At 41.9% G+C, this 22,685-nt stretch overlaps 1 protein-coding gene across 2 annotated transcripts in view; it reads left to right on the top strand.

Annotated features, from left to right (window-relative positions):
* The window catches only part of LOC139764069 (armadillo repeat-containing protein 6), an 80,295-nt gene that overhangs the window by 15,801 nt on the left and 41,809 nt on the right, over nt 1–22,685 (top strand). For both annotated transcript variants that reach the window (XM_071690523.1, XM_071690524.1), the window contains exons 6-8: nt 117–262; nt 6,115–6,234; nt 7,375–7,524. In XM_071690523.1, the coding sequence (XP_071546624.1) occupies nt 117–262; nt 6,115–6,234; nt 7,375–7,524 (416 nt within the window). The remainder of the gene's footprint in view (nt 1–116; nt 263–6,114; nt 6,235–7,374; nt 7,525–22,685) is intronic.

Raw genomic sequence — 22,685 nt, 5'->3', positions numbered from 1 at the left:
TATATATGAATGGATGAGCCGTTCTTGTTTTTACTGGTGTTATCTCGCTGATGCAGGAAACATTGGTTATGTATAATAGATAGATAATAAATAATTATATAAATTCTTATTTTCAGACTGGCTTAATGAAAGTGATACAGCTAGTGAGCTACTTTCCATTGTTGGTAAACTATGTGTGCGAGCAGAATATTGTCAAGAAGCTGTGGACCATGGGGCATTGGTTGTCATCAATGATATCCTTGTTTCATTTCCTGATCACACAGTAAGATAAAGAAACGTGATTTTTCTGTTAGATTAGTTATAGCAAAAGCAAAGTTACAGTGATTAGTATTGTCCAAATTATAAACTATTATGTGATTAGTTGTATTTTGCATATGATTCTGTAGTTCATATAGTAAAACACTTGAACTATGAATGTTGAGGAGTTACTGGATATGCCCATACAATGCATTTATCAAAAATTTTGAATGCGTCTTTTTAGATTTATTGTATATGAAATTGCCTATCCTACTTTGGCAAGTAGTTGATGGTGGCCTCCTATGTACTCATCCAGTCTCTAACTGTTGTGTATATTGTACCAAAACCAGAGACTATCATCCACATATAAGCCTTTCAGGCTGACCCATGGTTTACATTGACCATATCATTTGCCTCACTTCAGTCCCATTTTACATGTTGGACCAAGTCATTCTATCCTCTGGATTCCATTAGTCCTCCTGAATGTTCAGGCCCTGGTACCTCAAAACCTCCATTACTCCCATCCCTTCATCTCCTCTGGTTTCTCCCTTACCTTTGCATCTTGTGCTTCTGCTATGTAGATCCTCTTTGATAGTCATTCTTTATTCATCCTATCTGTATGTCGTAAGTGTTTCAGTATCCCTAGTTGGCCATGTCAATCAGATTGTTCTGACTACCACATCTCGTGCTAGTGATATCAACCAGCCTCACACCACTTAACTGTCTTGAGCATTTAATTTCTGGCATATTCACACTCTTTTTTTCCTCCATTCAGGGCCCAGGATCTTATATTCATGCAAAACTAGTAGGACTCCTATAAAGTATCTTCAAACATACCCTTATTTATGCTTTCATTTCCTTCCATGCTATTTTTAATGAACCAAAACTTTAACCCCCCCCTCTTATACCCTGTAACTCTCTTCAGCTCTCATTGTTTCATTTGCTGCCATGTTCACTACCAGGTACTTTCAAGTCGTTCCAATTTAACCCTGTAAAGGACCCAACCATCCCTTTACATTTTATAGCATGGAGACCCTGCCTGTACTTGTTTAGATTGCCTCTTCCTGTCTTCATTTAAATTTGTAGATGCCTTATGTCACAAGTAACTCGGAAAAAATCTTACATTTATAGTTACATATGTTGTACATTGTCTTACCCTGTGGAGACCCTGGTCATACTTGTATGAGTTGCATTTTGTCCTCTGTAAACCATATCATTCCAGTTCTCTCTACCCTTTGCACACTTTGCACTGTCCTGTAAGTTCAGGTCTTAATCCTTCAAATCATCTTGCACTCCATTCTTTCTTCTCATCCTTGGTTTCCCTCTTTTCCATGTTCCCTCCATTTCTGGCATATTTACCCTCAATATCATCCTTTTCTCACTCCTCCTGTCCATATGTCCTGACCATTTTAGTACACCCACTTCAGCTCTCATATACATACTCCTCTTACTTCCACACCTCTCTTTTATTTATTTATATTTATTTATTTTGCTTGGTCGCTGTCTCCCGCGTTTGCGAGGTAGCGCAAGGAGACAGATGAAAGAAATGGCCCAACCCACCCCCATACACATGTATATACATACACGTCCACACACGCAAATATACATACCCATACATCTCAATGTACACATATATATACACACACAGACACATACATATATACACATGCACACAATTCACACTGTCTGCCTTTATTCATTCCCATCGCCACCTCGCTAAACATGGAATAACATCCCTTACCCCCTCATGTGTGCGAGGTAGTACTAGGAAAAGACAAGAAAGGCCCCATTCGTTCACACTCAGTCTCTAGCTGTCATGCAATAATGCCCGAAACCACAGCTCCCTTTCCACATCCAGGCCCCACACAACTTTCCATGGTTTACCCCAGACGCTTCACATGCCCTGATTCAATCCATTGACAGCACGTTGACCCCGGTATACCACATTGATCTAATTCACTCTATTCCTTGCTCCCCTTTCACCCTCCTGCATGTTCAGGCCCCGATCACTCAAAATCTTTTTCACTCCATCTTTCCACCTTCAATTTGGTCTCCCACTTTTCGTCGTTCCCTCTACCTCCGACACATATATCCTCTTGGTCAATCTTTCCTCACTCATTCTCTCCATGTGCCCAAACCATTTCAAAACACCCTCTTCTGCTCTCTCAACCACGCTCATTTTATTTCCACACATCTCTCTTACCCTTACATTACTTACTCGATCAAACCACCTCACACCACATATTGTCCTCAAACATCTCATTTCCAGCACATCCACCCTCCTGCGCACAACTCTATCCATAGCCCACGCCTCGCAACCATACAACATTGTTGGAACCACTATTCCTTCAAACATACCCATTTTTGCTTTCCGAGATAATGTTCTCGACTTCCACATATTCTTCAAGGCTCCCAGGATTTTCGCCCCCTTCCCCACCCTATGATTCACTTCCGCTTCCATGGTTCCATCTGCTGCCAGATCCACTCCCAGATATCTAAAACACTTTACTTCCTCCAGTTTTTCTCCATTCAAACTTACTTCCCAATTGACTTGACCCTCAAATCTACTGTACCTAATAACCTTGCTCTTATTCACATTTACTCTTAACTTTCTTCTTTCACACACTTTACCAAACTCAGTCACCAGCTTCTGCAGTTTCTCACATGAATCAGCCACCAGCGCTGTATCATCAGCGAACAACAACTGACTCACTTCCCAAGCTCTCCCATTCACAATAGACTTCATACTTGCCCCTCTTTCCAAAACTCTTGCATTCACCTCCCTAACGACCCCATCCATAAACAAATTAAACAACCATGGAGACATCACACACCCCTGCCGCAAACCTACGTTCACTGAGAACCAATCACTTTCCTCTCTTCCTACACGTACACATGCCTTACATCCTCGATAAAAACTTTTCACTGCTTCTAACAACTTGCCTCCCACACCATATATTCTTAGTACCTTCCACAGAGCATCTCTATCAACTCCATCATATACCTTCTCCAGATCCATAAATGCTACATACAAATCCATTTGCTTTTCTAAGTATTTCTCACATACATTCTTCAAAGCAAACACCTGATCCACACACCCTCTACCACTTCTGAAGCCACACTGCTCTTCCCCAATCTGTTTTGTAGTTCCCCTAGCTGCTTCAAGAGTATTGTAGTATCGTATTTGATTATACTTATTTCCCATTATAAATTAAAAAGTGTTAGGTAACAATATAATATTTGTCATCCATAAGTATACTTATGTAAGTAGGAGAGATGGCCAGAGAGCGTTATTGGATTACGTGTTAATTGACAGGCGCGCGAAAGAGAGACTTTTGGATGTTAATGTGCTGAGAGGTGCAACTGGAGGGATGTCTGATCATTATCTTGTGGAGGCTAAGGTGAAGATTTGTATGGGTTTTCAGAAAAGAAGAGTGAATGTTGGGGTGAAGAGGGTGGTGAGAGTAAGTGAGCTTGGGAAGGAGACTTGTGTGAGGAAGTACCAGGAAAGACTGAGTACAGAATGGAAAAAGGTGAGAACAATGGAAGTAAGGCGAGTGGGGGAGGAATGGGATGTATTTAGGGAATCAGTGATGGATTGCGCAAAAGATGCTTGTGGCATGAGAAGAGTGGGAGATGGGTTGATTAGAAAGGGTAGTGAGTGGTGGGATGAAGAAGTAAGAGTATTAGTGAAAGAGAAGAGAGAGGCATTTGGACGATTTTTGCAGGGAAAAAATGCAATTGAGTGGAAGATGTATAAAAGAAAGAGACAGGAGGTCAAGAGAAAGGTGCAAGAGGTGAAAAAAAGGGCAAATGAGAGTTGGGGTGAGAGAGTATCATTAAATTTTAGGGAGAATAAAAAGATGTTCTGGAAGGAGGTAAATAAAGTGTGTAAGACAAGGGAGCAAATGGGAACTTCAGTGAAGGGCGCAAATGGGGAGGTGATAACAAGTAGTGGTGATGTGAGAAGGAGATGGAGTGAGTATTTTGAAGGTTTGTTGAATGTGTTTGATGATAGAGTGGCAGATATAGGGTGTTTTGGTCGAGGTGGTGTGCAAAGTGAGAGGGTTAGGGAAAATGATTTGGTAAACAGAGAAGAGGTAGTAAAAGCTTTGCGGAAGATGAAAGCCAGCAAGGCAGCAGGTTTGGATGGTATTGCAGTGGAATTTATTAAAAAAGGGGGTGACTGTATTGTTGACTGGTTGGTAAGGTTATTTAATGTATGTATGACTCATGGTGAGGTGCCTGAGGATTGGCGGAATGCGTGCATAGTGCCATTGTACAAAGGCAAAGGGGATAAGAGTGAGTGCTCAAATTACAGAGGTATAAGTTTGTTGAGTATTCCTGGTAAATTATATGGGAGGGTATTGATTGAGAGGGTGAAGGCATGTACAGAGCATCAGATTGGGGAAGAGCAGTGTGGTTTCAGAAGTGGTAGAGGATGTGTGGATCAGGTGTTTGCTTTGAAGAATGTATGTGAGAAATACTTAGAAAAGCAAATGGATTTGTATGTAGCATTTATGGATCTAGAGAAGGCATATGATAGAGTTGATAGAGATGCTCTGTGGAAGGTATTAAGAATATTTGGTTTGCGAGGCAAGTTGTTAGAAGCAGTGACAAGTTTTTATCGAGGATGTAAGGCATGTGTACGTGTAGGAAGAGAGGAAAGTGATTGGTTCTCAGTGAATGTAGGTTTGCGGCAGGAGTGTGTGATGTCTCCATGGTTGTTTAATTTGTTTATGGATGGGGTTGTTAGGGAGGTGAATGCAAGAGTTTTGGAAAGAGGGGCAAGTATGAAGTCTGTTGGGGATGAGAGAGCTTGGGAAGTGAGTCAGTTGTTGTTCGCTGATGATACAGCGCTGGTGGCTGATTCATGTGAGAAACTGCAGAAGCTGGTGACTGAGTTTGGTAAAGTGTGTGAAAGAAGAAAGTTAAGAGTAAATGTGAATAAGAGCAAGGTTATTAGGTACAGTAGGGTTGAGGGTCAAGTCAATTGGGAGGTGAGTTTGAATGGAGAAAAACTGGAAGAAGTAAAGTGTTTTAGATATCTGGGAGTGGATCTGGCAGCGGATGGAACCATGGAAGCGGAAGTGGATCATAGGATGGGGGAGGGGGCGAAAATTCTGGGAGCCTTGAAGAATGTGTGGAAGTCGAGAACATTATCTCGGAAAGCAAAAATGGGTATGTTTGAAGGAACAGTGGTTCCAACAATGTTGTATGGTTGCGAGGCGTGGGCTATGGATAGAGTTGTGCGCAGGAGGATGGATGTGCTGGAAATGAGATGTTTGAGGACAATGTGTGGTGTGAGGTGGTTTGATCGAGTAAGTAACGTAAGGGTAAGAGAGATGTGTGGAAATAAAAAGAGAGTGGTTGAGAGAGCAGAAGAGGGTGTTTTGAGATGGTTTGGGCACATGGAGAGAATGAGTGAGGAAAGATTGACCAAGAGGATATATGTGTCGGAGGTGGAGGGAACGAGGAGAAGAGGGAGACCAAATTGGAGGTGGAAAGATGGAGTGAAAAAGATTTTGTGTGATCGGGGCCTGAACATGCAGGAGGGTGAAAGGAGGGCAAGGAATAGAGTGAATTGGAGCGATGTGGTATACCGGGGTTGACGTGCTGTCAGTGGATTGAATCAGGGCATGTGAAGCGTCTGGGGTAAACCATGGAAAGCTGTGTAGGTATGTATATTTGCGTGTGTGGACGTATGTATATACATGTGTATGGGGGTGGGTTGGGCCATTTCTTTCGTCTGTTTCCTTGCGCTACCTCGCAAACGCGGGAGACAGCGACAAAGCAAAAAAAAAAAAAAAAAAAAGATTAATCCTACTCTGTTGAGACTTCTTTCTTTAATTTTGATTAATTTTTTTCTTGTCTTAGGGTTTGAACAAACAAGCAATATCACTTCTGAAGGCAATGGTGGGTAATGACAAGGTGAAAGTGGAAGCTATGAAGATGGGGGTTGGAGAGCTTATCATTGTATCAATGACTTCACATCAAGTAAGTTGACACTATCGTGTAGAGCTTGATAAAGTATGGAAATTCTTAAGACCTGGACCATTAGATAATTAGATCCAAACCAAAAATGATTCTACTGAATTTGTGATGAGGAGAATATGAATATAATTATATATTCATGCAGTAATTACATATTCATGCTATAGCCATAAAACGTCCTCATTATTATTAGGGTGATGTAATAGCAGTCTTGTCTGAAGCTGTCTTATTTGTATTCCTTACCTGCACACCTAGCAACACTGTTTGTGAAAACCCAAAATATGACTTGGTTTTCTTTTAGTCAATTGAATCTTTAATTAGAAATGTTTGTCTTTATCACCAATAGAAGATTCTGTAACAAGCTGCTGATTCTGGTGAAGCTTCTTCCCTGCTGCTGTTCACAATTTGTTGTGTTGCTTGCTGTGCAACAGTATTGAGTGATGACCCTAATTATTAATGTAATTCCCACTGCAATTGCACCTCTGTCAAATATCTATCCGCCCCTGTAGAATGTTCTGTTTTCTAGAGGTGGTGAATTGTATATGTATACTGTTTGAGTAACATCTTTTTTCTCAGTTTGCTTTTCTGAAGAATAGGAGAGATCTTGTTAAGCTTGCTCTTGTTAGACACAAAAATGGAAAGGAAAGATATTTTTATTTTTGTTTACTAACAATTTGGCTTCCAGGGATCTTCGCCTTCTTTGGAGGATGCTATTCTAGCTGAATTTTCAGATTCAGAGAGGATTATGTTGGATTCTCCAGTTCTTATGCAGTCAGCATTTAACCCTCAGACTGTCCCCTAACATTCCAAAGAGAAAAGAGACTTTCTTCTAAACTTTACAACAAAAAGTCCAATCTTTTTCATGATAAAACATCAAAGAGAAACAATCTTGTAGCTTTCACGTTCTCATATCTGGTATTAGAGGTCCAGCTGATGATGATATATAGAACTTTTATTGTGGTGTGTAGTGTGGCTTTACTGATTTTTAGATCCAATGTGATTTTTGAGGGGAAAACAGAGATGTGCAGCTTTGAACCTCTGTTGGGATGTTGGGATTTATCTTTCCAATCAGTGCAAATTTTTGCCTGTATGTGTATACATGTGTAAGTCTGTCTCATCATTTATATCTTTTTTTTCCATAAGTCCGTACCAAGTTTAAGTGAGGAATGCTGTGCTGCAATCTCCATGTTGGCCTTGAGAGTTCCTGTTCATGCTAAACAGCTTGTTCAAGCAGGAGGTGGACAAGCTGTTGTACAAGCCATGAAAGTCCACCCCAAAGAGAAACAGTTGCAGGTTAGTGGTAAGAAAATTGAAATGGTTTGGACATATGGAGGGAATGAGTGAGAAAAGGTTGACAAAGAGGATATATCTGTCAGAGTTGGAGAGACCAAGAAGCAGGAGAGCAGATTGGAGGTGGAGGGATGGAGTGAAAAAGAATTTGAGTGATTGGGGCCTGAACATGCAGGAGGGCAAGAGGCATGCATAGAATAGAGTGTATTTGAACGGTGTGGTACACTGGGGTTGATGTGCTGTCAGTGGACTGCACCAGGGCATGTGAAGCTTGTGGGATAAGCCATGGAAAGGTCTGTGGGGCCTGGATGTGGATAAGGGGCTGTGGTTTTGGTGCATTACACATGGCAGCTGGAGACTGACTGTCAATGAATGTGCCCTTTTTTTCTATGTTTTCCTGGTGCTACCTCGCTGAAGCATGGGGTAACAATGCTGTTTCCTGTGGGGTGGGATGGCACCAGGAATGGATGAAGGCAAGCAAGTATGAATACGTACATGTGTATATATCCCTGGGGATAGGGGATTAAGAATACTTCCCACGTATTCCCTGCGTGTCGTAGAAGGCGACTAAAAGGGGAGGGAGCGGGGGGCTGGAAATCCTCCCCTCTCGGTTTTTTTTTAATTTTCCAAAAGAAGGAACAGAGAATTGGGCCAGGTGAGGGTATTCCCTCAAAGGCCCAGTCCTCTGTTCTTAATGCTACCTCGCTAATGCGGGAAATGGCGAATAGTTTGAAAGAAAGAAAGAAGTATATATGTATATGTCTGTTTATGCCTATGTATATGTGGATGTGTGTGTATATGTATGTATATGTGCATGTTTGGGTGATTATTTATTTCTTATTCATTTATTTATTTTATTTCTTATACATATTTGCTGTTCCTGTGTCATCAAGGTAGTGCCAGGACACTGATGAAGAATGACCCATCCACTCATATACACATATATAAACATAAATGCCCACATACACACATATACATATAAACATAAATGCCCACATACACACATATACATATCAACATATACATACACATATGCAGACATTACATACATACACATGTACATATTCATACTTGCTTGCCTTCATCCATTCCTGTCGCCACCCCGCCCCACAGGAAAACAGCATCGCTATCCCCTGCTTCAGCAAGGCAGCACCAGGAAAACAGACAAAAAGGCTACATTCGTTCACACTCAGTCTCTAGCTGTCTGTGTGTAATGCAGCAAGACCAAAGCAACCTATCCACATCCAGGCCCCACAGACCTTTCCATGGTTTACCCCAGACGCTTCACATGCCCTGGTTCAGTCCATTGACAGCACGTCAACCTCGTTATACCACATCGTTCCAATTCTCTCTATTTCTAGCACGCCTCTCACCCTCCTGTATTACTCAAAATCTTTTTCACTCTATCCTTCCACCTCCAATTTGGTCTCCCCCTTCTCCTTGTTCCCTCCACCTCTGACACGTATATTCTCTTTGTCAATCTTTCGTCACTCATTCTCTCCATACATCAAAACCATTTCAGCACACCCTCTTCCAATCTTTCAACCATATTCTTTTAATTTCCACTCATTCAAACCTCCTCACACCACATATTGTCCTCAGACATTTCATTTCCAATGCCCATGCCTCGCAACCATATAACATTACTGGAACTACTATTCCTTCAAACATACCCATTATCTCTGGGGATAGGGGAGAAAGAATACTTCCCACGCATTCCTCACGCGTCGTAGAAGGCGACTAAAGGGAACGGGAGCGGGGGCCAGAAACCCTCCCCTCCTTGTATTTTACCTTTCTAAAAGGGGAAACAGAAGAAGGAGTCACGCGGGGAGTGCTCATCTTCCTCGAAGGCTCAGATTGGGGTGTCTAAATGTGTGTGGATGTAACCAAGATGAGAAAAAAGGAGAGATAGGTAGTATGTTTGAGGAAAGGAACCTGGATGTTTTGGCTCTGAGTGAAACGAAGCTCAAGGGTAAAGGGGAAGAGTGGTTTGGGAGTAAAGTCAGGGGTTATTGAGAGGACAAGAGCAAGGGAAGGAGTAGCACTACTCCTGAAACAGGAGTTGTGGGAGTATGTGATAGAGTGTAAGAAAGTAAATTCTAGATTGATATGGGTAAAACTGAAAGTTAATGGAGAGAGATGGGTGATTATTGTTGCATATGCACCTGGGCATGAGAAGAAAGATCATGAGAGGCAAATGTTTTGGGAGCAGCTGAATGAGTGTGTTAGTGATTTTGATGCACAAGACCGGGTTATAGTGATGGGTGATTTGAATGCAAAGGTGAGTAATGTGGCAGTTGAGGGAATAATTGGTATACATGGGTTGTTCAGTGTTGTAAATTGAAATGAAGAGCTTGTAGATTTATGTACTGAAAAAGGACTGGTGATTGGGAATACCTGGTTTAAAAAGCGAGATATACATAAGTATACGTATGTAAGTAGGAGAGATGGCCAGAGAGCATTACTGGATTACGTGTTAATTGATAGGCATGCGAAAGAGAGACTTTTGGATGTTAATGTGCTGAGAGGTGCAACTGGAGGGATACCTGATCATTATCTTGTGGAAGCGAAGGTGAAGATTTGTAGAGGTTTTCAGAAAAGAAGAGAGAATGTTGGGGTGAAGAGAGTGGTGAGAGTAAGTGAGCTTGGGAAGGAGACTTGTGTGAGGAAGTACCAGGAGAGACTGAGTACAGAATGGAAAAAGGTGAGAACAAAGGAGGTGAGGGGAGTGGGGGAGGAATGGGATGTATATAGGGAAGCAGTGATGGCTTGCGCAAAAGATGCTTGTGGCATGAGAAGCGTGGGAGGTGGGTTGATTAGAAAGGGTAGTGAGTGGTGAGATGAAGAAGTATAATTATTAGTCAAAGATAAGAGAGAGGCATTTGGATGATTTTGGCAGGGAAAAAATGCAAATGAGTGGGAGATGTATAAAAGAAAGAGGCAGAAGGTCAAGAGAAAGATGCAAGAGGTGAAAAAGAAGGCAAATGAGAGTTGGGGTGAGAGAGTATCATTAAATTTTAGGGAGAATTAAAAGATGTTTTAGAAGGAGGTAAATAAAGTGTGTAAGACAAGGGAGCAAATGGGAACTTCAGTGAAGGGGGCTAATGAGGAGGTGATAACAAGTAGTGGTGATGTGAGAAGGAGATGGAGTGAGTATTTTGAAGGTTTGTTGAATGTGTTTGATGATAGAGTGGCAGATATAGGGTGTTTTGGTCGAGGTGGTGTGCAAAATGAGAGGGTTAGGGCAAATGATTTGGTAAACAGAGAAGAGGTAGTAAAAGCTTTGCGGAAGATGAAAGCCGGCAAGGCAGCAGGTTTGGATGGTATTGCAGTGGAATTTATTAAAAAAGGGGGTGACTGTATTGTTGACTGGTTGGTAAGGTTATTTAATGCATGTATGATTCATGGTGAGGTGCCTGAGGATTGGCAGAATGCTTGCATAGTGCCATTGTACAAAGGCAAAGGGGATAAGAGTGAGTGCTCAAATTACAAAGATATAAGTTCGTTGAGTATTCCTGGTAAATTATATGGGAGGGTATTGATTGAGAGGGTGAAGGCATGTACAGAGCATCAGATTGGGGAAGAGCTGTGTGGTTTAAGAAGTGGTAGAGGATGTGTGGATTAGGTGTTTGCTTTGAAGAATGTATGTGAGAAATACTTAGAAAAGCAAATGGATTTGTATATAGCATTTATGGATCTGGAGAAGGCATATGATAGAGTTGATAGAGATGCTCTGTGGAAGGTATTAAGAATATATGGTGTGGAAGGCAAGTTATTAGAAGCAGTGAAAAGTTTTTATCGAGGATGTAAGGCATGTGTACGTGTAGGAAGAGAAGAAAGTGATTGGTTCTCAGTGAATGTAGGTTTGCGGCAGGGTTGTGTGATGTCTCCATGGTTGTTTAATTTGTTTATGGATGGGGTTGTTAGGGAGGTGAATGCAAGAGTTTTGGAAAGAGGGTCAAGTATGCAGTCTGTTGTGGATGAGAGAGCTTGGGAAGTGAGTCAGTTGTTGTTTGCTGATGATACAGTGCTGGTGGCTGATTCATGTGAGAAACTGCAGCAGCTGGTGACTGAGTTTGGTAAAGTGTGTGAAAGAAGAAAGCTGAAAGTAAATGTGAATAAGAGCAAGGTTATTAGGTACAGTAGGGTTGAGGGTCAAGTCAATTGGGAGGTAAGTTTGAATGGAGAAAAACTGGAGGAAGTGAAGTGTTTTAGATATCTGGGAGTGGATCTGGCAGCAGACGGAACCATGGAAGCGGAAGTGAATCATAGGGTGAGGGAGGGGGCGAAAATTCTGGGAGCCTTGAAGAATGTGTGGAAGTCGAGAACATTATCTTGGAAAGCAAAAATGGGTATGTTTAAAGGAATAGTGGTTCTAACAATGTTGTATGGTTGCGAGGCGTGGGCTATGGATAGAGTTATGCACAGAAGGGTGGATGTGCTGGAAATGAAATGTTTGAGGACAATATGTGGTGTGAGGTGGTTTGATCGAGTAAGTAATGTAAGGGTAAGAGAGATGTGTGGAAATAAAAAGAGTGTGCTTGAGAGAGCAGAAGAGGGTGTTTTGAAATGGTTTGGTCACGTGGAGAGAATGAGTGAGAAAAGATTGACCAAGAGGATATATGTGTCAGAGTTGGAGGGAATGAGAAGTGGGAGACCAAATAGTAGGTTGAAAGATGGAGTGAAAAAGATTTTGAGTGATCGGGGCCTGAACATGCAGGAGGGTGAAAGGCGTGCAAGGAATAGAGAGAATTGGAACGATGTGGTATACCGGGGTCGACGTGCTGTTAATGGATTGAACCAGGGCATGTGAAGCGTCTGGGATAAACCATGGAAAGTTCTGTGGGGCCTGGATGTGGAAAGGGAGCTGTGGTTTCGGTGCATTATTACATGACAGCTAGAGACTGAGTGTGAACGAAAGGGGCCTTTGTTGTCTTTTCCTAGCGCTACCTCATGCACATGAGGGGGAGGGGGTTGTTATTCCATGTGTGGCGAGGTAGCGATGGGAATAAATAAAGGCAGACAGTATGAATTATGTACATGTGTATATATGTATATGTCTGTGTGTGTATATATATGTATACATTGAGATGTATAGGTATGTATATTTGCATGTGTGGACGTGTATGGATATACATGTGTATGTGGAAGGGTTGGGCCATTCTTTCATCTGTTTCCTTGTGCTACCTCGCTAATGCGGGAGACAGCGACAAAGCAAAATAAAAAGAAATAGAAAAAATACCCATCTTCAAACATACCCATTTTTATCTCCAAGATAATGCTTTTTTTTTTTTCACACATTCTTCATCGCTCCCAAAACCTTTGCCCCCTCCCCCACCCTGTCACTCTCTTCCACTACCATGGTTCCATCCACTGCTAAGCCCACTCCCAAATATCTTAAACACTTCACTTCCTCCAATTTTTCTCCATTCAGACTTACATCCCAATTAACTTTTCCCTCAACCCTACTGAACGTAATAACCTTGCTCTTATTCACATTTTCTCTCAAGTTTCTCCTTTGACACACTTTTCCAAACTTAGTCACCATCCTCTGCAGTTTCTCACATGAGTCAGCCACTAGAGCTGTGTCATTGGCGAACAACAACTGACTCACTTCCCAGGCCCTCTCATCCCCAACACGCTGCATACTCACCCCTCTCTCCAAAAATATTGCATTTACCTCCCTGACCACCCCATCCATAAGTTAAACAGCCATGGGAACATCACACACGCCTGCCGCAGACCAACATTCACTGGGAACCAATCACTCCTCTCTTCCTACTCATACACATGCCTTACATCCTTGGTAAAAACTTTTCACTGCTTCTGGCAACTTACCTCCTACACCATATACTCTTAAAACCTTCCACAAAGCATCTCTGTCAACCCTATCACATGCATTCTTCAGATCCTTAGATGCTTCCTACAAATCCATCTTTTTTTCTAAGTATTTCTCACATACATTCTTCAAAGCAAACCCCTGATCCACACAGCCTCTACCACTTCTGAAACCACACTGCTCTTCCTAAGTCTGATGGTCTTTACATGCCTTCACCCTCTAAATCAATACTTTCCCATATAATTTCCCAGGAATACTCAACAGACTTATACCTCTGTAGTTTAAACACCGTTATCCCTTTTGCCTTTGTACAATGGCACTATGCATGCATTCCGCCAGTATTCAGGCATTTCACCACGATCCATACATACAATGAATATCTTTACTAAAATATTAACAACACAACACTCCCTTATTTAATAACTTCCTCAGCAATGCCATCCAAACCCTCCATGTTCCTGGATTTTATCATCCTGAAAGCTTCCACTACCACTTCTCCAATCATTCTCCCAGACCCTCTCACTTCACACACCACCCCAACCAAAACACCATATATCTGCCTCTCTATCTTCAAACACATTCAACAAACCTTCAAAAGACTCACTCCATCTCCTTCTCACTTCATCACTACCTATTATCACCTCCCTGCTTACCCCATTCACCGATGTTCTCATTTGTTTTATTGTTTTATGTACGTTTTGTACCTCCTTCTAAAACATCTTTTTATATTTATTTTATTATACTTTGTCGCTGTCTCCCGCGTTAGCGAAGTAGCGCAAGGAAACAGACGAAAGAATGGCCCAACCCACCCACATACACATGTATATACATACACGTCCACACACGCACATATACATACCAATGTATCTCAACGAATACATATATATACACACACAGACATACATATATACACAAGTACATAATTCATACTGTCTGTCCTTATTCATTCCCATTGCCAGCCCGCCATACATGAAATGACAACTCCCTCCCCCTACATGTGCGTGAGGTAGGGCTAGGAAAAGACACAAAGGCCACATTCATTCACACTCATTCTCTAGCTGTCTTGTATAATGCACCAAAACCACAGCTCCCTTTCCACATCCAGGCTCCACAAAACTTTCCATGGTTTACCCCAGATGCTTCACATGCCCTGGTTCAATCCATTGACAGCACATCAACCCCAGTATACCACATCGTTCCAATTCACTCTATTCTTTGCACACCTTTCACCCTCGTGCATCTTCAGGCCCCTATCACTCAAAATCTTTTTCACTCCATCTTTCCACCTCCAATTTGGTCTCCCACTTCTTGTTCCCTCCACCTCTGACACATATATCCTCTTGGTCAATCTTTCCTCACTCATTCTCTCCATGGACCAAACCATTTCAAAACACCCTCTTTTGCGGGGAAAAAAAATGCAAATTAGTGGGAAAAATTTAAAAAAAAAGAGGCGGGAAGGTCAAGAGAAAGTGCAAGAGGTAAAAAGGGCAAAGAGAGTTGGGGTGAGAGAGTATCTTTAAAATTTTTAGGGGAAAAAAAAAAAGATGTTTTGAAGGAGGTAAAAAAAGTGGTAAGAAAGGGAGCAAATGGGAACTTCAGGAAGGGGGCTAATGGGGGAGGTTTATAACAAGTAGGGGTGAATTGAAAAGGAGAGGGAGTGAGTATTTTAAAGGTTTGTTGAATTGTTTGTGATAAGTGGAGTATAGGGTGTTTTGTAGGGGTGTGCAAAAGTGAGAGGGTGGGAAAATTTTGGTAAAGAGAAGAGGTATAAAAGCTTTCGGAAGATGAAAGGGCAAAAACCAGAGGTTGGATGGTTTTGCAGTGGAATTTTATTAAAAAAGGGGGTGACGTATTGTTGAGGTTGGGTAAGGTTATTTAATATGTATGATTCATGGTAGGTGCGAGTTTGGGCGGAATGTTCATAGGCCATTGTAAAAAGGGAAAGGGGGAAAGGTGAGTCAAATTACAGGGTAAAGTTTGTTTGAGTTTCCTGGTAAATTTTGGGAGGGTATTAAATGAGAGGGTGAAGGCATGTACAGAGCATAGATTGGGGAAAACGGTGGTTTTGAAGTGGTGAGGAGTGTGGATAGGGGGTTTGCTTTGAAAAATATGTGAGAAATACTTAGAAAAAAAATGGATTTGTTTAGCATTAGGATCTGGAAAGGGATATGATAGAGTTGATAGAGTGCTCTTGGGGGGTTTAAGAAATAGGGGGGAAGTTGTTAGAAGGTGAAAAGTTTTTTATCGAGGATGAAGAGGTTTTCGTGTAGGGAAAAGGAAAGGTTTTCTCATAATGTAGGTTTCGGAGGGGTGTTGAGTCTCCTGGTTGTTTAATTTGTTTTGGTGGGGTTTTTAGGGAGGTGAATGCAAAGTTTGGAAAGAGGGGCAAGATGAGTCTTTTGGGTGAGGGGAGCTTGGAAGTGAGTCAGTTGTTGTTTGCTGATGATACAGGTGGGGGCTGATTTGGAGAAACTGCAGAAAACTGGTGACTGAGTTTGGTAAAAGGTGGAAAGAAGAAAATTAAAATAAAAGTGAAAAGAGCAAGGGTTTTTAGGTACAGTAGGGTTGAGGGTCAAGTCAATTGGGAGGTAAATTTGAATGGAAAAAAAATGGGGAAGTAAAATGTTTTGGGTATCTGGGGTGGATTGGCAGCGGGTGGAACCGGAACGGAAATGCCTTTTGGGTGGGGGGGAGGGGGCGAAAATCTGGGACCTTGAAGAATTGTGGAAGTCGAGAAAAATTATCCGGAAGCAAAAATGGGATGTTTAAAAAATATTGTTTTCCCAAAAATTTTTATTTCGAGCGTGGGTATGGAAAAGTTTGGCCCAAAAAGGGGGGGGTGTGCTGGAAAGGAATGTTTGAACAATATGTGGTGTGGGGGGTTTGACGGTAAGTAATGAAGGGGAGAGAGATGTGTGGAAATAAAAGGGTGGTTGAAGGCAGAAGAGGGTGTTTGAAATGGTTTGGCACTGGAGAGAATGGTGGGGAAAAAATTTCCAAAGGAATTTGTGTGAGGTGGGGGAAGGGGAAGTGGGAGACCAATTGGAGGTTGAAAGATGGAGTGAAAAAGATTTTGAGTGATCGGGGCACTGGGACATGCAGGTGTCGTCGAAAGGCGTGCAAGGAATAGAGAGAATTGGAACGATGTGCGTATACGGGGGTCGACGTGCTGTTAATGGATTGAACCAGGCTGTGAAGGCGTTCTGGGTAATTAACCATGGCAAGTTCTTGTTGGGGCATGGTGTGGAAAGGGAGCTGTGGTTTCGGTGCATTATTACATGACAGCTAGAGACTGAGTGTGAACGAAAGGGGCCTTTGTTGTCTTTTCCTAGCGCTACCTCATGCACATGAGGGGGAGGGGGTTGTTATTCCATGTGTGGCGAGGTAGCGATGGAATAATTAAAGGCAGGTGGACAGTAATGGTATTGTGTACATGTGTATATAGGTATATGTCTGTGTTTGTATTATAATGTTATACATTGAGATGGTTTAGGTATGTATATTTGCGTGTGTGGACGTGTATGGATATACACGTGTATGTGGAAGGGTTGGGCCATTCTTCATCTGTTTCCTTGTGCTACCTCGCTATGCGGGAGACAGCGACAAAGCAAAATAAAAAGAAATAGAAAAAATACCCATCTTCAAACATACCCATTTTTTCTCTCCAAGATAATGCTTTTTTTTTTTTTCACACATTCTTCATCGCTCCCAAAACCTTTGCCCCCTCCCCCACCCTGTTCACTCTCTTCCAATACTTGGTTCCTTCCACTGCTAAGCCCACTCCCAAATATCTTTAACACTTCACTTCCTCCAATTTTTCTCCATTCAGACTTACATCCCAATTAACTTTTCCCTCAACCTGACTGAAAGTAATAACCTTGCTCTTATTCACATTTTCTCTCAAGTTTCTCCTTTGACACACTTTTCCAAACTTAGTCACCATCCTCTGCAGTTTCATATGAGTCAGCCACTAGAGCTGTGTCATTGGCGAACAACAACTGACTCACTTCACAGACCCTCTCATCCCAACACGCTGCATACTCACCCTCTCTCCAAAAATATTGCATTTACTCCTGCACCACCCCTCCATAAGTTAAACAGCCATGGGAACATCACACACGCCTGCCGCAGACCAACATTTCACTGGGAACAATCCTCCTCTCATTCCTACTTTATACACATGCATTACATCCTTGGTAAAAACTTTTCACTGCTTCTGGCAACTTACCTCCTACTCCATATTACTCTTAAACCTTCCACAAAGCATCTCTGTACAACCCTATCACATGCATTCTTCAGATCCTTAGATGCTTTCTAACAAATCCATCTTTTTTTTTCTAAGTATTTCTCACATACATTCTTCAAAGCAAACCCCTGATCCACACAGCCTCTACCACTTCTGAAACCACACTGCTCTTCCTAAGGTCTGATGGTTTTACATGCCTTCACCCTCTAAATCAATACTTTCCCATATAATTTCCCAGGAATACTCAACAGACTTATACCTCTGTAGTTTAAACACCGTTATCCCTTTTGCCTTTGTACAATGGCACTATTGCATGCATTCCGCCAGTATTCAGGCATTTCACCACGATCCATACATACAATGAATATCTTTACTAAAATATTAACAACACAATCACTCCTTATTTAAAAACTTCCTCTGCAATGGCACATCAATAACCCTCATGTTCTTGGATTTATTATCCTGAAAGTTCCACTTACCTCTCATTCTCCCTGACCCTCTCACTTCACACACCACCCCAACCAAAACACCATATATCTGCCTCTCTATCTTCAAACACATTCAACAAACCTTCAAAAGACTCAACTCCATTCCTTCTCACTTCATCACTACCTATTATCACCTCCCTGCTTACCCACATTCACCGATGTTCTCATTTGTTTTATTGTTTTATGTATGTTTTGTACCTCCTTCTAAAATCTTTTTATATTTTTTTTATTATACTTTGTCGCTGTCTCCGCGGTTATCGATTAGTAGCTCAAGGAAACTGACGAAAGAATGGCCAACCCACCCACATACACATGTATATACATACACGTCCACACACGCACATATACATACCAATGTATCTCAACGAATACTTATATATACACACACAGACCTACATATATACACAAGTACATAATTCATTAATGTCTGTCTTATTCATTCCATTGCCAGCCCGCCATACATGAAATGACAACTCCCTCCCCCTACATGTGCGCGAGGTAGGGCTAGGAAAAGACACAAAGGCCACATTCGTTACACTCATTTCTCTAGATGTCTTGTATAATGCACCAAAACCACAGCTCCCTTTCCACATCCAGGCTCCACAAAAACTTTCCATGGTTTACCCCCAGATGCTTCACATGCCCTGGTTCAATCCATTGACAGCACATCAACCCCAGTATACCAACACGTTCCAATTCACTCTATTCTTTGCACGCCTTTCCACCTCGTGCATCTTCAGGCACCGATCACTCAAAATCTTTTTCACTCCATCTTTCCACCTCCAATTTGGTCTCCCACTTCTCCTTGTTCCCTCCACCTCTGGACACGTATATTCTCTTTGTCAATCTTTCGTCACTCATTCTCTCCATGTGACCAAACCATTTCAAAACACCTCTTCTGCTCTCTCACCCACATCTTTATATTGCCACACTATCTCTCTTACCCTTTCATTTCTACTTCGATCAAACACCTCCACCGCAACTTTGTGTCCTCAAACATCTCATTTCCAGCACATCCACCTCCTCCACACAACTCTATCTATAGCCCATGCCTCGCAACCATATAACATTCTCGGAACTAACTATTCCTTCAAACATACCCATTTTTGCTTTCCAGGAAAATTTCTCGGACTTCCACACATTTTTTCAAGCTCCTAGAATTTTTTTTTTTAGCGCCCACTCCCCCACCCTATGATCATTTCCGCTTCCATGATTCCATCCGCTGCCAAATCCACTCCCAGATATCCAAAACGCTTTACTTCCTCCAGTTTTTCTCCATTCAAACTACCTCCAGTTGACTTGTCCCTCAACCCTACTGTACCTAATAACCTTGCTCTTATTCACATTTACTCTCAGATTTCTTCTTTCACACACTTTACCAAACTCAGTCACCAGCTTCTGCAGTTTCTCACCGATTCAGCCACCCTGTGCTTATATCATCAGCGAACAACAAACTGACTTCACTTCCCAAGCTCTCTCATCCACAGCAGACTGCATACTTGCCCCTCTTTCCAAACTCTTGCATTCACCCCCTAAGAACCCCATCATATAAACAACTTAAACAACCATAGTAGACATCACGGCACCCTGCCGAAACATCATTCCTGAGAACCAATCACTTTCCTCTCTTCCTTCACACATACATGTCTTACATCTCGATAAGAACTTTTCACTGCTTCTAACAACTTGCCTCCCACACCATATATTCTTAATACCTTCCACAGAGCATCTCTATCAACTCTATCATATGCCTTCTCCAGATCCTTAAATTGCTACATACAAATCCATTTGCTTTTCTAAGTATTTCTCACATACATTCTTCAAAGCAAACACTCAGATCACACTTCCTCTAACACTTCTGAAACCACACTGCTTCTCCACAATCTGATGCTCTGTACATAGCCTTCACCCTCTCAATCAATACCCTCCATATAAATTCCCAGGAATACTCAACAGACTTATACCTCTGTAATTTGAGCACTCACTTTTATTCCCTTTGGCCTACAACCAGTGGCATTATGCAGCATTCCACCAATTCCTCAGGCACCACCCCATGAGTCACACATACATTGAATAACCTTACCAACTAGTCAACATTACAATCACCCCCTTTTTTAATAAATTCCACTGCAATACCATCCAAACCCGCGGCCTTGCCCGCTTTCATCTACCGCAAAGCTTTTACTACATCTTCTATGTTTACCAATCATTCTCCCTAACCCTCTCACTTTGCACTCAACGCGACTCCAAAGCACCCTATATCTGCCACTCTATCATCAAACACATTCAACAAACCTTTAAAAAAACTCATCCTCCATCTCCTAACTCACTACCACTTCTGTTTTCACTCTTATTAGCCCTTTCACTGATGTTCCCATTTGTTCCTTTGTCTTATGCACTTTATAGACCCTTCCAAAACCATCTTTTTATTTCTCTAAAATTTAATGATACTCCCTCACCCCAACTCTCATTTGCCCTCTTTTTCACCTCTTGCACCTTTCTCTTGACCTCCTGATTCTTTGTTTTATACATCTCCACTCTTTTGCATTATTTCCAGCAAAATTCGTCCAAATGCTTCTCACTTCTCTTTCTTTAATAATCTTGCTTCTTCATCCCACCACTCTACCTTTCTAATCTGCCCACCTCCCACGGACTTCTCACGCCACAAGCATCTTTTGCGCAAGCCATCAACTGCATCCTAAATACATCCCATCCTCCCCCACTCCCCTTACGTCCTTTGTTCTCACCTTTTTCCATTCTGTACTCAGTCTCTCCTGGTACTTCTCACACAAGTCTCCTTCCCAAGCTCACTTATTCACCACTCTCTTCACCCCAACCTTTTCTCTTCTTTTCTGAAAACTCTAGAAATCTTCACCTTCGCCTCCACAAGATAATGATCAGGCATCTCTCAGTTGCATCTCAGCACTTAACACCCAAAAGTCTCTCTTTCACGTGCCAGTCAATTAACTTATAATCCAATACGTCTTTGGCCATCTCTCTACTTACATACGTATACTTATGTATATCTCTCTTTTTAAACCAGGTATTCGCAATCACCAGTCCTTTTTCACGCACTTAAATTGTAAGTCTTTCACCATTTCCTTTACACCCTTGAACACCCCATGTTTACCAATTATTCCTCAACTGCCACTTTACTTTCCTTTGCATTTAAATCACCCATCACTTTTTAAACCAAGTATTCCGATTACCAGTCTCTTTTCAGCACTCAGCTCTTCACCATTTACATTTACAACACTGATCATCCCATGTACACCAATTATTTCCTCAACTGCCACTTTACTTTCCTTTGCATTTAAATCACCCATCACTATGACCAATCTTGTGCATCAAAGCTGCTAACACACTCACTCAGCTGCTCCCAAAACAACCTACGCTCATGATCTTTCTTCTCGTGACCAGGTGCATAGGCACCAATAATCACCATTTCTCCCAGTCCACTTTCAGTTTTACCACAACTCAGTCTAGAATTTTCTATTTTTCCTCTCTGTCACATACTCTCACAACTCCTGCTTCAGGAGTATTGCTACTCCTTCCTTAGCTCTTGTCCTGTCACCAACCTGTGACTTTATTCCCAAGACTTTCCCAAAGCACTCTTCCCCTTTACCTTGAGCTTCATTTCACTAAAAGCCAGACAGAAACATCCATGTTTTTCCTGAACTTACCAACTAATCTCTCCTTTCTTCTCATCTTGGTTCATCCACACACATTCAGACACCCCAATCTGAGCCTTCAAGGAGATAAGCATTTCCCCCGCTTTGACTCCTTCTGTTTCCCCTTTTAGAAGTGTAAATACAAGAAAATGGGGTTTTCTGACCCCACTCCCACCCCCTTTAGTCGCCTTTTACGACACTTGGGGAATACATGGGAAGTATTCTTTCTCCCTATCCTTTGAGATTTATTATTATACTTGAACACTGTTTCTGGCATCAATGTTGTTAGTGCCAGGAAACATACGAAGAATGGTTGATCCACTCATATACTTATATTCAACGTGCTGTCAGTGGACTGAACCAGGGCATGTAAAGCATCTGTGGTAAACTATGGAAAGGTCTGTGGGGCCTGGATGTGGATAAGGGGCTGTGGTTTTGGTGCATTACACATGACAGCTAGAGACTGAGTGTGAACAAGTGCAGCCTTTTTTGTCAGTTTTCCTGGCGCTATCTCACTTAAACGGGAAAGCGACGCTATTTCCTGTTTTGTGGCGTCAGTGGTAGCGGCAGGAATGGATGATGTCAAAGCAAGTATGAATATGTACATGTGTATATATTGTCTGTGTATGTGTATGTATATGTATGTACATGTTGATATGTATATGTATGTATCTATGCATGTATGGGCTTTTATATATATATGTGTATATGTGAGTGGTTGGGCCATTCTTTGTCTGTTTCCTGGTGCTACCTCGCTGAGACAGGAGACAGCAATTAAGTATCTTGTGGAGGCAAAGGTGAAAATTTTGTAGAGGCTTTCAGAAAACAAGAGAGAATGTTGGAGAGAAAAGAGTGGTGAGAGTAAGTGAGCTTGGGAAGGAGACTTGTGTGAGGAAGTACCAGGCGAGGACTGAGTACAG

The sequence above is a fragment of the Panulirus ornatus genome, chromosome 48, assembly GCF_036320965.1.
Source record: "Panulirus ornatus isolate Po-2019 chromosome 48, ASM3632096v1, whole genome shotgun sequence".
NCBI classification, from domain to species: domain Eukaryota; kingdom Metazoa; phylum Arthropoda; class Malacostraca; order Decapoda; family Palinuridae; genus Panulirus; species Panulirus ornatus.
This window is presented reverse-complemented; position numbering and strand designations above follow the sequence as displayed.